General features: G+C 33.3%; 1 protein-coding gene across 1 annotated transcript in view; it reads left to right on the plus strand.

The window, feature by feature from the left end:
- LOC131848615 (synaptic vesicle glycoprotein 2B-like) overlaps window positions 1–15,807 on the plus strand; it is a 31,959-nt gene that overhangs the window by 8,875 nt on the left and 7,277 nt on the right. Inside the window, exons 3-6 of the mRNA XM_059198534.1 lie at window positions 11,380–11,541; window positions 11,767–11,934; window positions 12,477–12,593; window positions 14,074–14,309. Coding sequence (XP_059054517.1) covers window positions 11,380–11,541; window positions 11,767–11,934; window positions 12,477–12,593; window positions 14,074–14,309 — 683 coding nt within the window. The remainder of the gene's footprint in view (window positions 1–11,379; window positions 11,542–11,766; window positions 11,935–12,476; window positions 12,594–14,073; window positions 14,310–15,807) is intronic.

Genomic DNA, 15,807 nt, shown 5'->3' on the forward strand with positions numbered 1-15,807 from the left:
CTAAATAAAATAATGAATAATATTAGAAAGTACACATTATATAAGTAAACATACATAATCCAAATGTACTGTAGATATAAGATAGTAAATAAATCTATTATGATTAGAGAATCAAAATGTACACTCGATTTGAATTGAAACCCTGGGGCACATAATACACATCTCAAACATTTATGCTCAGAACATATATACATAGAACCACCAAAAACAATTATGAAGCTAAATAAAATATTTAATCTATCAACAATTACTCTAAGAGGATTGGTACTTTTTGTTATAGAGTTTAGATGATAATAAAAATAGTAACTTGGTAATTTAGGTAATATAACATAGAAAAATTCATTAAGGGCAAAAATTAAATCAATGGATTTGATAATTAGACCAAATAAAAGAGTACAAAACTTACTGAAAAAGTACATATACAAAACAGTAAAACATACATATGATTTAGAGGATGTTGACATACAAACAAAATAATAAAGGTTTATCAAAAAGAAAGGTAAAAGAATAAATATTATTGCAAAAAATTCATTAGGTATATAAATTAAAACAATTACTATAATGCTTAGATGAAATAATTTAGAACAAAACTGAAAGAAAAAGTACATACAAAAATATAACTTTAAATATGGTTTATAATCAGTACCATACATAATTACTGGAAAAGAAGCTACATAGATGTTAATAATTATGCTGAGGGACAAACAACATCCTGACCAAAAATCCGTGCAATGTCATCTTCTGTCCTTATGCGAAACCGTGGAGCATCTTTATTTTGGAACTGGCGCACATATATCCTGCCGTCCCTTGTCCACACGTATCTCCAGTTCATCTGGTTGCCCAGATCGCGTGCTCGACGGAACAGCAGTCTATTGTTTTTGGTTAATCTCTCATTAACATAAAACCGCCGGGATGGTTCGGGTATATCCAAGCCCTCAGTAGTGGCACCCCTTCGTACACGCGCAGCTTGCAATAACCGATCTCGAACGATGCGCCGAGACAAACGCACCACTATGGGACGCGGCCTGTGCTCACCTACTTGAGAGGACGATGATACATATCCTACGCGTGTGGCACTTACTACATCTTGATCTGTCAATTGAACTCCCAATTTATTTGCTAGAGTAGTGACAATATGAGGAAGGCTCTCAACTTTCTGTTCCGGAATGCATGCAATCTCTACATCATTTAATAGCAACTCCTGATCTCGGTCGTTCAGTTCCAATCTCAACTCTGTCATAGACGCCTCAATGACTTGTTATTGCCCTCCGTTGCACCATTTTCTATACTATGTTCCATACCACTCAGACGCTCCTGGAGCTTATCCATACGCTCTTCACATTTAATGACTCTGCTCGATATTTTAGCCAAAGTTTCATTTAACACCGCCATCTGTGCTCTAGTAGCTCGCATCTCTTCTATCATCTCAGTTCTAAATAGCCGCATTTCTAAGGCCAATGACTGCATGTCTGACATTTCCACAGTTTCATTTTGAGCTGTATCATTATGAATATCCATAATAGATGGTTGCTCCGACATAGAAACATCAAAATAGCGGACTCCTCACAGCTCCTCCTCGTTGAGTTGTGACTGCTTGAAAAGCAGCACGAGCTGGTGTATTAGTGTTATCGCTCTTGGGCTTCTTACTTACACATAATACACATCTCCAATTTCTCCTATGTTCATCAACTAATGTATTATAAAAACGCTGTTCGGATACATTTGCACAGTCCAGATCATAAAACTGATTGCATCCCTCACACAATAAATATTTTCGGTCCTTAATTGCCCTCAAACAGCCGGCACACTGCATGTTGTATGATAATATTGCTCAAAATATATTACGTGATCATAAAAAAAAAAAAAAAAATATTGTGGTCAGGGTTTGATCGCACATCCGTCCACAAATAATTACTGAGAATAACCACTAGGCCAACGTTTCATACAATCAATTTTTGAAATTAACTACCATATAGCTGCGTAGAACCGGTTAACTGCCACTTTGTTCAATAGTTAATATGATTCACATCCAGTTTACAACTGACCTTTGTACCCATTGAAGACACTCAAACAGTTGCCGTCACTTCTTAGTTACACAATTAAATGTTATTTAAAATGTTTACCGGATTCAAACTGCACTACAAAATGAATATTTAATTGTAGGTTATAATGTCTCGATTAAAGGATCATTCTGATAACTTTAAATTAATAAATCAACGTTTTAAATAATTTTAAAGACAATAGAACCACTAGAACGGGCTAAACGCGTCCGTTGCCGCTGCCGCGTTCGCGTGCAACAAGATATTTAAATATCTACATTAATTAATTAATGTTAATATTTATAGTTATTAATAAAAAAATATATAATGTTATCAATTTTGCATGTAAAATAATTTTTCACTGAGTAAAACACTTATTTATCAGCCATTTCATTAATTTGTCTTTGTACCATTCTAAACAGAGATTTGTAATTGTAGTAGGTAATTTATTATATATTTTATATTTAAAGATTTTAATCGTAATATTAATGTGATGGCTGACTCATACGTCATACTCGTGAACGAGTGCTGCTTGTAGGGACTGATCTGCTTTAATCACTACGACTGTTTTAATCCTATTGTGTACTTAATATCTGAAGCTAATAAATTTGTGCTAGTTGGTGGTTTGTATTCGCACGTTTGAATTGGAAATGTAAAATTACAATGGTTATTTAAAACAGCAACACGCAAGTTTCTTGCTCGTTCCTCTTGTATTGAGACTTTCCGAATGAGCGATAGATTAAAAGAATGATAACTATGACTATTCAAAAGTGCTTAAATTAAGTTTAATTGAATAAATGATTTTCTATTCTATTCTATAAAACATAAATCCCAATTTTGTCTGTATGTTTGCTTCTATGTTCCGACTATGTACATCTTTCATACATGTAATTTATAGATTAGGCACCTATTAGTCTACTAAGTAGAATCTACTTTATACTTCTCGCCCGTTAGAACGTAATTATAGTGGCCCATATACTATCCATGTCGATAGACCCTCAACGGGCCGGATTATTTACTTTCGAGGGCCGGAGTTGGTCCGCGGTCCGTAATTTGCCCAGCACTGGTTTAGGCTGTATATGACAATACTGTTGCTACATAGTTATAAAAAGAAAATATGTGTTCTTGAATCAAATATGGCGGAAAATTCACGGAAATTTTACTGTTAATCAAATAGAATAGAATAGAAAATCATTTATTCAAATAAACTTAATTTAAGCACTTTTGAATAGTCATAACAATTTGTTTTTTATCTACCACTCGTTCGGAAAGCTGTCTCATCACAAGAAGAACGAGCAAGAAACTTGTGTGTTGCTCTTTTAAATAATCCTTGTAAGTTTACATTTACAAGTCGAAACGTGTGAATACAAACTACCAACAAGCACAAATTTTTGGGTCAAATATAAATATGCAATAAGATTAAATCAGTCGTAGTGATAAGAGCAGACCAGTCCCTACAAGCAGCACTCGTTCACGAGTATGACGGATGAGCCAGCCATCACTGCGCTCGACCATATTTTAGGGAGCCCAAAGACCCGGCCCACCACGCCGCCACATGTCTGGACATTTTAGTGAGCATGACTACTCATTCCACACGACCACGTCACAGCTACAAAAATTACTATATGGTAGTTACAGTATTCGCACTTTACATAAGGATGCATGCGGCAATCAATACAAAAGCCGCTACGCTATCATATATCAAGAAAGCAGTATTTTTACAAAGTATTTTTATTACTATCAACCTCGGACTTATTTATTGGTCCTTCGAGCTGGATGAAACACAAAGAACTGTCCAGGGTTTCAGATAGTTTTTGGTATTAACTATCACTCATTACGATACAGTAGGCAGCGAGACGTGCTTAGAATATTCCTAGTTGCGAAGCTAGAACACCCAGACTGATACAAATAATTATACTCCTGAATACCGTGCGAGGGATTGAACCCGCGACCTTCGGAAGTAAGGCGGTATGCTAAACGGCTAGACCACCGAGACCGCCATTGAATAAAAAAAATACATACACTATGTATTTGATGCAAAAAGTTATTTCAAAAAGGGGTACATATATTCATCCCCATATAAATATAATACTAACAAATTCTACAATCTGTCACCCAACACGTTATTGTATCCATTGCTTTAGTTTTCAAAATGTTATGACCAAGTTCAATATCAAAGGGTGTTTTTGATAACACTGGCCATTGATTGGGACTTCGTTTACTCAAGTGTTTGTATTACGAGTTATAGAATTTGTAACATCCTATATATAATCTTTATAAGTGATTGCCAGGGTCGGACTAAAGTATTTATATTACAAGATATATAATTTGTAACACCCTATATGTAAAGATCTTAATAAGTGATGGCCCGGTTTGGACTCAAGTTTTTGTATTACGAGTTATATAATTTATAACACCCTATATATAAAGATCTTTATACGTGATGGTCAGGGTCGGACTAAAGTATTTATATTACAAGTTACATAATTTGCAACAACCTATATGTATAAAGATCTTACTAGCTGTGCCCGATTTGTATTACGAGTTATATAATTTATCTATATATATAAGTAACACCCTATATATAATCTTTATCGCAGGGTCGGACTAAAGTATTTATATTACAAGTTACATAATTTGCAACAACTATATATATAAAGATTCTGATTTCATGTGAAAAAGCATGTATATTACTATATTAGAGTTTCATCAAAATCCATATATAATCTTTATACATGACGAACAACGTTGAAATAAAGTATTTGTATTACGAGTTATATAATTTGTAACACCCTATATATAATCTTTATATGTGATGGCCAGGGTCGGACTAAAGTATTTATATTACAAGTTACATAATTTGCAACAACCTATATATATAAAGATCTTACTAGCTGTGCCCGCGATTTCACTCGCGTGAAATTTATTTGAGTTAATAGTAAATACTTACTACCTTTTTCACTCTATTGCTGAAAACTGCAATGATTGTACTTGTGTTATATATGAGGTGTCGCTACTTAATTTATTGTTTACTAGCTGTGCCTACGGTTTCACTGGTTAAATTTTAAAATAAGCTATATCCTATATATAATTCTTATGTATAAGCTATATCACTGTAGAGTTTCATCAAAATCCATTCAGTAGTTTTTGCGTGAAAGAGTAACAAACATCCATACTTACTCACAACCTTACACGTTTATAATATTAGTAAAAAAAATCTTGATACGTCGATAACCTGTTTGTTCGGACTAATAACTTTATTTTCCATTGCGTCAACGTAACTTGAGAGATGCATTTTGCTGATTTCTCAGTTGAAATCATATCCGTTACATGTTGCTGACGTTAATGGAAAGTATACACTTTTGCTGCATACTCAATTTCAAGTTAAAGACGGTATAGTAATAATAAAACACGTGAATAATTCAACAACGCCATCTAAAAATGACGTGGTCGCTAACTATGGGCCCCATTAACAAGCTCAGAGTCACTCAGAGGGCAATGGAGAGGGCTATGCTCGGAGTTACTCTGCGTGATCGAATCAGAAATGAGGAGATCCGCAGAAGAACCAGACTGACCGACATAGCCCGAAGAATTGCGACTCTGAAGTTGCAATGGGCAGGGCACATAGCTCGTAGGACAGATGGCCGTTGGGGCAGTAAAGTCCTCGAGTGGCGACCACGGACCGGAAGACGCAGCGTGGGAACACCTCCAGCGAGGTGGACCGACGATCTGGTCAAGATCGCTGGAAGGCATTGGATGATTTGGCGCAGGAGCGATCGTCGTGGAGATCTTTGGGGGAGGCCTATGTCCAGGAGTGGACGTCTTCCGGGCTGCGATGATGATGATGATGATCTAAAAATGAGAATAGCTTGTAGGTTTGGGCTAATGTTAGGTGCTTGGACCTGTAGCGTAACCCTTCCGATCGATCCCCCGTCTATTCAAACGGGGATCGAAATAACAACAACCTGAACCGAGGTTGGAACCCCTAGCGGTGTCCTAAAACTAAGTCGTATCCGTCAGGCGGGAGTAGGCCTTCAGTCCGCGGGTTTGGAGTGTCATCTGCACTCGCCCCCTATCGTCCGGTGAAGCTGTAAAAGCCAGATGCGGCCAATAGCATTAGAGTAAATAAAAAAGAAAACTGTAGCCTATATAGATCTATTGTGCTCGCCCCTTTCAGAGTTCGCTACCTAGACCCGTCAGGGACAAGAATTGAAGGATATTCTTAGGAGCGGTTTCCGCAGTCCGTTTGCTTTTGAACGACGAATTTTGATGCAGTATTTAGGAATAGATAGAGTGATTTATATAATACATGTATATCCGTGCGAAGCCGGGGCGGGACTTAGTTTTATATAAACGAGTGCTACTTGTAGGGACTGGTCTGCTCTTATCACTACGACTGATTTAATCTTATTGCATATTTATATTTGACCCAAAAAATTAGTGCTTGTTGGTAGTTTGTATTCACACATTTCGACTTGTAAATGTAAACTTACAAGGATTATTTAAAAGAGCAACACACAAGTTTCTTGCTCGTTCTTCTTGTGATGAGACAGCTTTCCGAACGAGTGGTAGATAAAAAACAAATTGTTATGACTATACAAAAGTGCTTAAATTAAGTTTATTTAAATAAATGATTTCTATTCTATTCTATATAAAGCAAATTAGGTTATTTATTTAATTATTACAAAATCGTCACATTATTTTGATGTTTCAATACTTGTTGATTATAGAGGGCGCTGCACACGCAATGGTGACCTAGATACAAACAACGCACGCCATTCAAAATAGGATATTAGGGTGCTAATAACAGATTAATTCATAGTTAGAGGACGATAAATCATTGAGAAAGGTTTTTTGTTACAACTGGCTTGTGTATCTATGTTAAATATCCTACGATTTATATGCCCACCTTCATGAAAGAGGACTACTGGCCGAAAGGTGTGGTGTATCGGCGCTACCGTGGCAAATTGCCGTCTTCAGTGCCGTGATCACACAGACAATATTATTGTATTAGTTTTTAAATATTATATTATATGTATGTTAGTCTATAAGGTATTTATAATATGGGCCTAGTTGCCTGAAATAAATGAATAAATAAATAAAAAAAATAAAAAAATGTATTGATAAATAAAAATAATCACAGTAAGATTGTATTAAGAGTTTATAATACATGTAATATTACATATGTTATCTGTGATAATACCAATATTTTAATATAATATTTTAATTAAAGTATTTTAAACTTTATTTGACGACCTCGGTGGTCTAGCGGTCTAGCACGCCGCTTTACGTCCGATGGTCGCGGGTTCGATTCCTTGCACGGCACAAACATTTGTATTCATGAGTATGATTGTTTGTGTCGGTTTGAGTGTTTTCTATGTATAATATGTATTTGTTTACAAAATATATATATATCTATGTATCAGTTGTTTAACCCATAACACAAGCTCTACTTACCGTGGACTAGATGGCAGTGTGATAATAGTCCATGTTTCCTATATATAATATGTATGTATTTACATGAAAAAAATATCTAAGGGTTATTCAGGGTTATTTATTATTATTATTTTTAAAGAGAATATGTGCCTAGAAGACAACCAGACCGACATACTCATGAATATAAAATGTTTACACCGTGCGAGGAATCGAACCCGCGACCATCGGAAGCAAAGCGGTATGTTAAACCACTAGACCAACGAGGACGTCATATTGAATGTTAACTTTCTGGGACAATGCATAACATGGTAGAATGAATCGAGCTTTAATTATGAACTGTCAGTGAATCGAGGGTGAACGAAATTAAAAGCTGCGATGTCAAAGTTCACCGACCGAGAAGTTACCGCGTGCTTAATCATATCATGTGTTAGATACCAAAAAACTTTCGTTAACGTTCCATATTGATTATGATATATATTCTTATAAATCGAAGAACTTTTTTGTGAAAATAAAAAACACTATTAATTAAATGGTGTTTTTTTAGTCCCTTATTGATTTTGTGATATTATACATGATTAAAAAAAATTTAAGAGCTTTTTTACAAAATAAAAAAAAACACTAACATAATTATTCATATCATATGTTTTAATAAATTGTTTCACGAAGGTTCCGCATTGATTTTGAGAATTGTTATTATTAAAAAAAATTAAGAGCTTATTCATGAAATCAAAAAAACACTATTTAACTTGTTCATATCATGTGTTTTGTTTTAACAGATTGTTTCACGAGGATTCCGTATTGATTTTGAGAATTGTTATTATTAAAAAAAATTAAGAGCTTATTCATGAAATCAAAAAAACACTATTTAACTTGTTCATATCATGTGTTTTGTTTTAACAGATTGTTTCACGAGGATTCCGTATTGATTTTGAGAATTATTATTATTAAAAAATATTATAGAGCTTTTTATGAAATAAAAAAAAACACTTTTTACCTGTTCATAACAGGTTCCCGAAGGTTCTGTGTCGATTAATAGAATTGTTATTATTAAAAAAAATGAAGAGTTTAATTACGAAATAAAAAAAATGTTTTTTCTTGTTCATAATAGCTTTTAAAGAACTTTCACGAAGTTTCCGTTTTGATTTTGAGAAATTATATTTTAATTATTTCATAAAACTCGTATTATAAAAAAGAAATGAAAGTTCATTACGATCTAATACTTGTTAGATCCTAACTAGTTTTAATTTCGACTGACATCAATATGACTCTTTTCTCTAGTATATTCTTTAAACTACTCTACATTGTTTGTATTGTTTATTGTTTATGTATATGTAGTCATTACATAGTATAAAACAAGGTCGTGGTCGCTGGCTGTCCGTCCTTATGTATGATTAAATCTTTAAAAATACGCAACAGATTTTGAAGAGGTTTTTTTAAATAGATAGAGTGATTTTAGAGGAAGGTTTATATATATAATACATAAACACCCGGGTGAAGCCGCGGCGAGTAGCTAGTTATTTAATAAAATAATGAATTTGTATTTGTTTTATTACACTAATGTCAATTTTGTTTTACTAATAAAAAATAATAATCTGATAATTTCTCTTCATTAATAATAAATCGCTTAATTTAAGTAAAACAATAAAAATTGTAAATTATTTGCAAAAAGATATATTGTTAAGAGAAATTGTAAAAATTGTTAACAATGGAAGAAGTAAAATTTATAAAAAAAAATAACAATTTCAAATGTTGACCTAAACAGTACAGTTTCTTATATAAATACAAATAAAATAACAACAAATTGATGTATTAAATAAACATAATGTGGATTAAGTACAGTTTCGTTTTAGAATACAAATAATATACAACCTCGGTGGTCTAGTGGTTTAGCACACCGCCTTACGGCCATCGGAAGATGGTCGCGGGTTCGATTCCTCGCACGGCACAAACATTTGTATTCCTGAGTATGATTGTTTGTATCGGTCTGGGTATTTGCTATGTATTAAATGTATCTATGTATTTGTATTAGTTATCTAGTATCCATAACACAAGCTTTAGCTAGCTTGACTCGGGTCTAGATGGAGCTGTGTAAATTGTCCTCAGATTATTATTATTTTTACTTATTATTAATATAGCAACAAATTGCATAGTCAGATTTTAAACATATATATGTACTTTTTATAATCCCCTTTTATTAGATCCATATCACACGATGGTGACGAAACTCCTCCTTTACTGCACGCAGAGTTTATTACTTATCTACAATAATAGGCTACAATATGCGTTTTATATTGACAATAAAATGATTATTTCCTTTATTGTTTTTATACATATGTGTAATATAAACAGACGTCAATATATCAAGAGAATGAGCATGGGTGATATTGATTAGTTTAAGAAAAATCAAATTATTATGTTAATGATTAAACACTAAATTACCCTTATATAAATTCAAAACGTCTGTTAAATCATATTTACTGAGCAAGTCTTATTACTTATTAAACGATTACTTGAATGACGATCGTGCTTAGCGATAGTTGTTCATACACGGTATTTTCATTTAATGTTAGACATAGATCGATAGATATAGAGTTAGACCTATATCTAAATAAACTGGTATTTAAAAAGAAATAATAAGTAATTCAATTGAGTTTCTTGTCAGTAATTCTCAATTGGATCTATATACTAAACTGGATGGTAGGGAAACAATCTTATATATAAAATTCTCGTGTCACAGTTTTCGTTTCCATACTCCTCCGAAACGGCTTGACCGATTCTCATGAAATTTTGTGAGCGTATTAAGTAGGTCTGAGAATCGGCCATCATATATTTTTCATCCCCCTAAATGTTAGGGGTAGTCCACCCCTAATTTTTTTTTTTATTTTAAGGCAAAACAACGTTTGCCGGTACAGATAGTTATAATATGAAAATCACCACCGACACGCACAGATTCCTTACACTCACACGTACTCACTCGCCACCCCACATATTATTATATATGTTAGTTTATATGGTATATGTGGTAGTTAATATATATGTTAGTTTTGCTGGATAGTTTAAGATATTTTCGCTTAGCAAATTGTCTGTACTTTTAGACTTAAAATTTTTACATGATAATTCGTTTTCTGGCTCCTACAGGACAGGCCCAGCACAGTGTAGTAATCAATGCTATTGTGATTGTATTGAAACTATTTTGGTAAATAAAATAAATTGTTACTATTAAAAAATTTGACGTTAATAAGCGGCTAAAATGTCCTACATGAATAAATGATTTTTGAGTTTGAATAAAAATTATATACCTCGATTATAAGACAAGTGACTAGATGTTGAATCAGGTAAACAAAAGAACTTTGTCGGGTATAATTTGTTGGTATAATACAATCCCCGGTCCAAGGTTCGAACTCCTAAAGGTGCCCTCAGACTCTTTAGTCTGAGGGCACTTTTAGGAGTTATGGAGCGGCTGAAGGCCATCTCCTGCTTCACTGATACAACTTTTCGTATCTGTGAAGCAGGAGATGGCCTTCAGCCGCTCCATAAGTCCTTCTGTGGGTTTGAAGTGCCATTTGCACTCGCCTCCTATAGTTAAGTAAACCTGCCAAGTCCAGCTCCGTCCAACAGCATTAGTATAGTCAGTAACAATAATAATAGTTTTTTTTAACCATGATTTGACGGCCTCGGTCGTCTAGTGATTTTGAACACCGTTCTATTTCTTTGATTTTAATAACTTTAATTTCTTTTCACCTATTTTCACTACATATTAATTCATACTTCTATATAGATCATAGATCGATGTTATCTGTGATACTACAGAAAACTATCTCTTCATTCTATTTTTAAACTGAATTGTCCTGGTTATTCCAATTTCAAATCTGTTTTTTTTTTAATATGCGCTTGATATTTTTAGGTTATGGAAACTTCAGTCGAAGCGCGCTAGGTGCATGCGCGTGCGCATTCTTCACGACAGGAGTGCAGAATTGTTTGATGTCGTATGTGTTGCCGGCGGCCAAGTGTGAACTGCAACTTACCACATACCAGGCCGGATTGATCAATATGGCCTTTATGAGCGGTGAGTTTTTTTTAAATGTATAATGGTCCATTCTGGAGATGGGTAGTCTGAGATAAAGTAATAATAGTAATAAGAATTTCAGGACAACTCGAACGACAACGAAAGGTTTATTCTTAAATATTGTGGAATGTAATGGACGCCGAATTTGTTTCTTTCTCTCTAATTGCTGTGTCTAAAAGTGCAATAGAGAAGGAAAAGGATTATTTACATATACTTTTGTCGCAGGTGGAGTAGCAAGCGCGTTCTTCTGGGGAATAGTTGGGGATGTGTTCGGGAGACGAAGTGTGCTCAGTTTGACGTTGCTATTGGATGCTGCATTGACATTGGCTCAGAGTACAGTCCCAGACTACAAGTTGCTATTGGCTGCACGGTCCATAAACGGATTTTTAATTGGTGGGTATCTAGAATCTATACATTTATACATATAAATAAAATTGGAGTCTGTAATATTGAACAGACCGTTCTTTACTACATGCATATGGATATAAATACGGTACATACACCAAAATAACATTTTTTACAATTTTTGTCTGTCTGTTTGTTACGGCTAGTCTCTGAAATGGCTGGACCGATTTTGACGGGACTTTTTTTGGCAGGTAGCTGATGTAATAAGGAGTAACTTAGGCTACTTTTTATTTAGAAAACGGACGACGGGCGAAGTCGCGTGTACTGCTAGTATAATATATATTTCAGTATTCCAACTCCATTTCTGTACTTTCTTTTTTATCTATATACATATAAAATAAAACTACAATAATTTCTATAATATAAATAAAGGTAGTCATTGAAGTCATTGAAGAACTATAAATTTGAATACAAATTTAGATAAAAAAATACATTTCTAATTAACCAGTACAGTAAAAAACAGAAATTAAGTTAAAAATTTACATGTATATTATTTTTATTTTCATGGAGTTTTTTTTATGTTCCCTCAGGTGGTCCATCAACGTTGGTATTCACCTATTTATCTGATTTAGTGGGTGAGAGGAAGAGACAGTTCTATCTGAACATAACAGGGATGAGTTTTGTAGCAGCTTGGCTTGTTTTACCAGGTAAATAACATAAATAATTTATATGTTGTATATCTATACAACACATAGTCTTTATTGCACTTGTCATTTTTAAGAAAAGAGCTTATTCCTTCTTAAAAGGCCGACAATGCACTTGCAATTCCCCTGGTGTTGCGGGTGCTCATGAGCGGCGGTAATCACTTACCATCAATTGAGCCGCATGCTCGTTTGTCCCCTATTTTATAAATAAAAAAATAGTATAATGTACATATTTTTGTATATATATTAATGTATATAATATTAATAATAAATCGGGGTAATTCACACAGATCCAACTATTCTTCCCACGCTAAGCAGAGTTTGTGTTATAAACAACTGATACAAATCGTATTTTTGTAAATACATACATAATATACTATACATAAAAAACATCCAGATCAATACAAACAACCATACTCATGAATACAAATGTTTGTACTCGCGAGGAATCGAACCCGCGACCATTGGAAGTAAGAGGATGTGCTAAACCTCTACACCACGAAGGCTGTTTTGAATTTGAATTTGAATATAGAAACAGAGAGATAGGTAGGTACCTACTTTAGCATTTTTAATTTTAGTACCTATAATAATTAGTATAGTCAAGGAACTGTTTGAAGCCGTAACTGTTTATGCGGTTCATTTATTTGCTAACTGTATACGTACAATGTTACTTATTTGTTTTTACTCACAAAAGCCTCCTGACCTAATGGTTTACTCTTGATTTTTTAGGGCAAAACTAGTTTATTGCCTCGCTCGCGAAATTTGGTAACTGTTGACTGTTGTGGTGTGGTATGTGTACACTAATACACTGAAGTATAGATTAGTACAATTTAGTTTTTTTATATGTACATGTAAAAAAACTACCTAGTATATTTTTTTTATGGATTATAATATATATATTTTTTTATTTTATTTATAAGTATTACATCTATACAATTTATTTTTACAATTATCGCCAAACTGCTTTGCAGTTTGTTGGCGAATAGGGACACTCATTTTTACTTATACCTAATTTACAATTTAACTATAATATAGAACTTATACTAATGCATTTTTTCGAGTAACCCAATTTTCAATTTATATTTAAATATTTCTTTACTTGAACAATCGTTTTAGTTATAAATATTATTGAATATTCGTGGCGTAATGTACCTTCTTGTTCTCTCACCATAATAGCTGCTGGAATGAATGCATATATATATATATATATATATATATATGCTAGGAAGAATGCGTATATATATATATATGCATTCTTCCCAGCATCTTTTTATAAACTACTAGCTGTGCACAATGGTTTCACCCGCATCAAATTTCAATAAAAAATATAGCCTATATCTTATTCTGATGCATAATCTATATTACTATAAAGTTTCATCAAAATCCGTTCAATAGTTTTTGCGTGAAAGTGTAACAAACATCCATACTTAACTTATTCCAAACTTTTGTGTTTATAATGTTATTAAGATATATTTTCTTGCAGCATTCGCTTGGCTCATTATACCGTTCAATGCATTAAATGCAACGAGCGTTCTCCCCACGTATTCCTGGAGATTGTTCCTCGCGTTGGCCAGTTTGCCAGGCTTCATTTCTGGATTCTGGATCCTGTACCTACCTGAGAGTCCAAGATTATTGTGTGATACCAACAGGAGTGAGAAGGCATTGGATCTTCTGAGCCAGATACATAAGGTTAATAATGGAAAAACCTCTGAGTTTAAGGTGAGAACTGAATTATAATATTAAATTTAACCCCGTATAAAAGGAGATAAATAAAACATATATATAAATAATAATAATAATTGGACTTGATTACAAGTGTGGTATATGGCGCAAAGTGATAAACCCCGCAAAAAAAAAACTGAGAAAACAAAATATACAAATAATAATAATAGAGACTTGGCATGTCCCGTGTCCCGGCCCGTGTCCCGTGTCCCGGCTATTAGTCATCAGCTCAAGCTGCGAAAAAGACAATATAATAATAATAATATATACAATATACACACATACACACACGCAAGTACACACACACACTGCACTTATTTGGTTTTGGCCCGTAAGTATGGTATGCGCCACAAAGCGTAAAACCCCAGCAAAAAGGCTGAGAAAGCGAAACACAAATAATAATAATAATAACACCCACTTACTTTCATACTTCTCCAAAAAGCTGTAACACTAACACTTGTAGAATAGTCAACAAATTTTAGTCTTCCACTTAAAAAATCTCCATCCTCACTATTCATAATTCATACAGTCATTGTTTAGTGATTTTTACCCGCAATGATAAGTCTATTTATGACCACATCAAAGGGAGATATATTATATATATATATAAAAAAAATATTAAGCATAATAATATAAAGTAAAAATATAAATAACTTAGAAACTGATATTTCGCTACAAGCTGAAAGCACCTGCACTTAGCTAGTGCCGCAGTGTATCACTAGTCTAGTCTATCACGCAGTGCATTTGTAATGATGGTATTATTGACTTAAAATATAAAAAATGAAGAATAAGTTAAATGGATGAATTAGAAGTATGTGTGATCAATGGAAGAAAATATATAAGAATAAAATGTCATAAGTGTTGAATAAAAACGTTACGAAATATTTTTTTTTATTCATAACTAATGAACAAACATAACGTCATTACAGGTTATTAGTAGTTCCCTTCAGACTTTAGTATTTCTGGACTAAGGTTTTTGTTATTTAAATATTGTACTTGTAAGCTTCTAATGGAAATTTGGTAACAGACGATTTTGTAGTAATTCTATTTCGCAAAAATTCTGTGGAATAAAAAACTTATTTTATTATTAACTATGATATTATAAAATTGTTACAAATAGAATTAAGTCTTGAAGTATACCATTGATTACTAAGTATACCGAATTGTTTACTGCTATACAGACAATTATAGTCTTTAAAAATAGTGGAAAAAAGCATATTGTGCGGATGTTCAATGTTTAATCAAATTTTCACTACGATTGACATAGTGAAAACATTGAAATTATTGTTCTTTGATTTAATAGAAATAAAACAAATATGTAACAACTAACTTTTGCCCGCGGCTTCGCTCGCGTTAAGAAATATTATTATTAGGTATAGTTTTTGCGGCTTTACAGTACTTTCGTACTAACTTTCATCACCTATTTTATCCCCTTAGGGGAGGAATTTATCAAAATCCTTTCTTAGGGGATGCTTACGTCATAGTAGTTTTATGC

The sequence above is a fragment of the Achroia grisella genome, unplaced genomic scaffold (genome assembly GCF_030625045.1).
Source record: "Achroia grisella isolate CSIRO2021 unplaced genomic scaffold, CSIRO_AGI_Agris_v1 utg567, whole genome shotgun sequence".
Taxonomy (NCBI): domain Eukaryota; kingdom Metazoa; phylum Arthropoda; class Insecta; order Lepidoptera; family Pyralidae; genus Achroia; species Achroia grisella.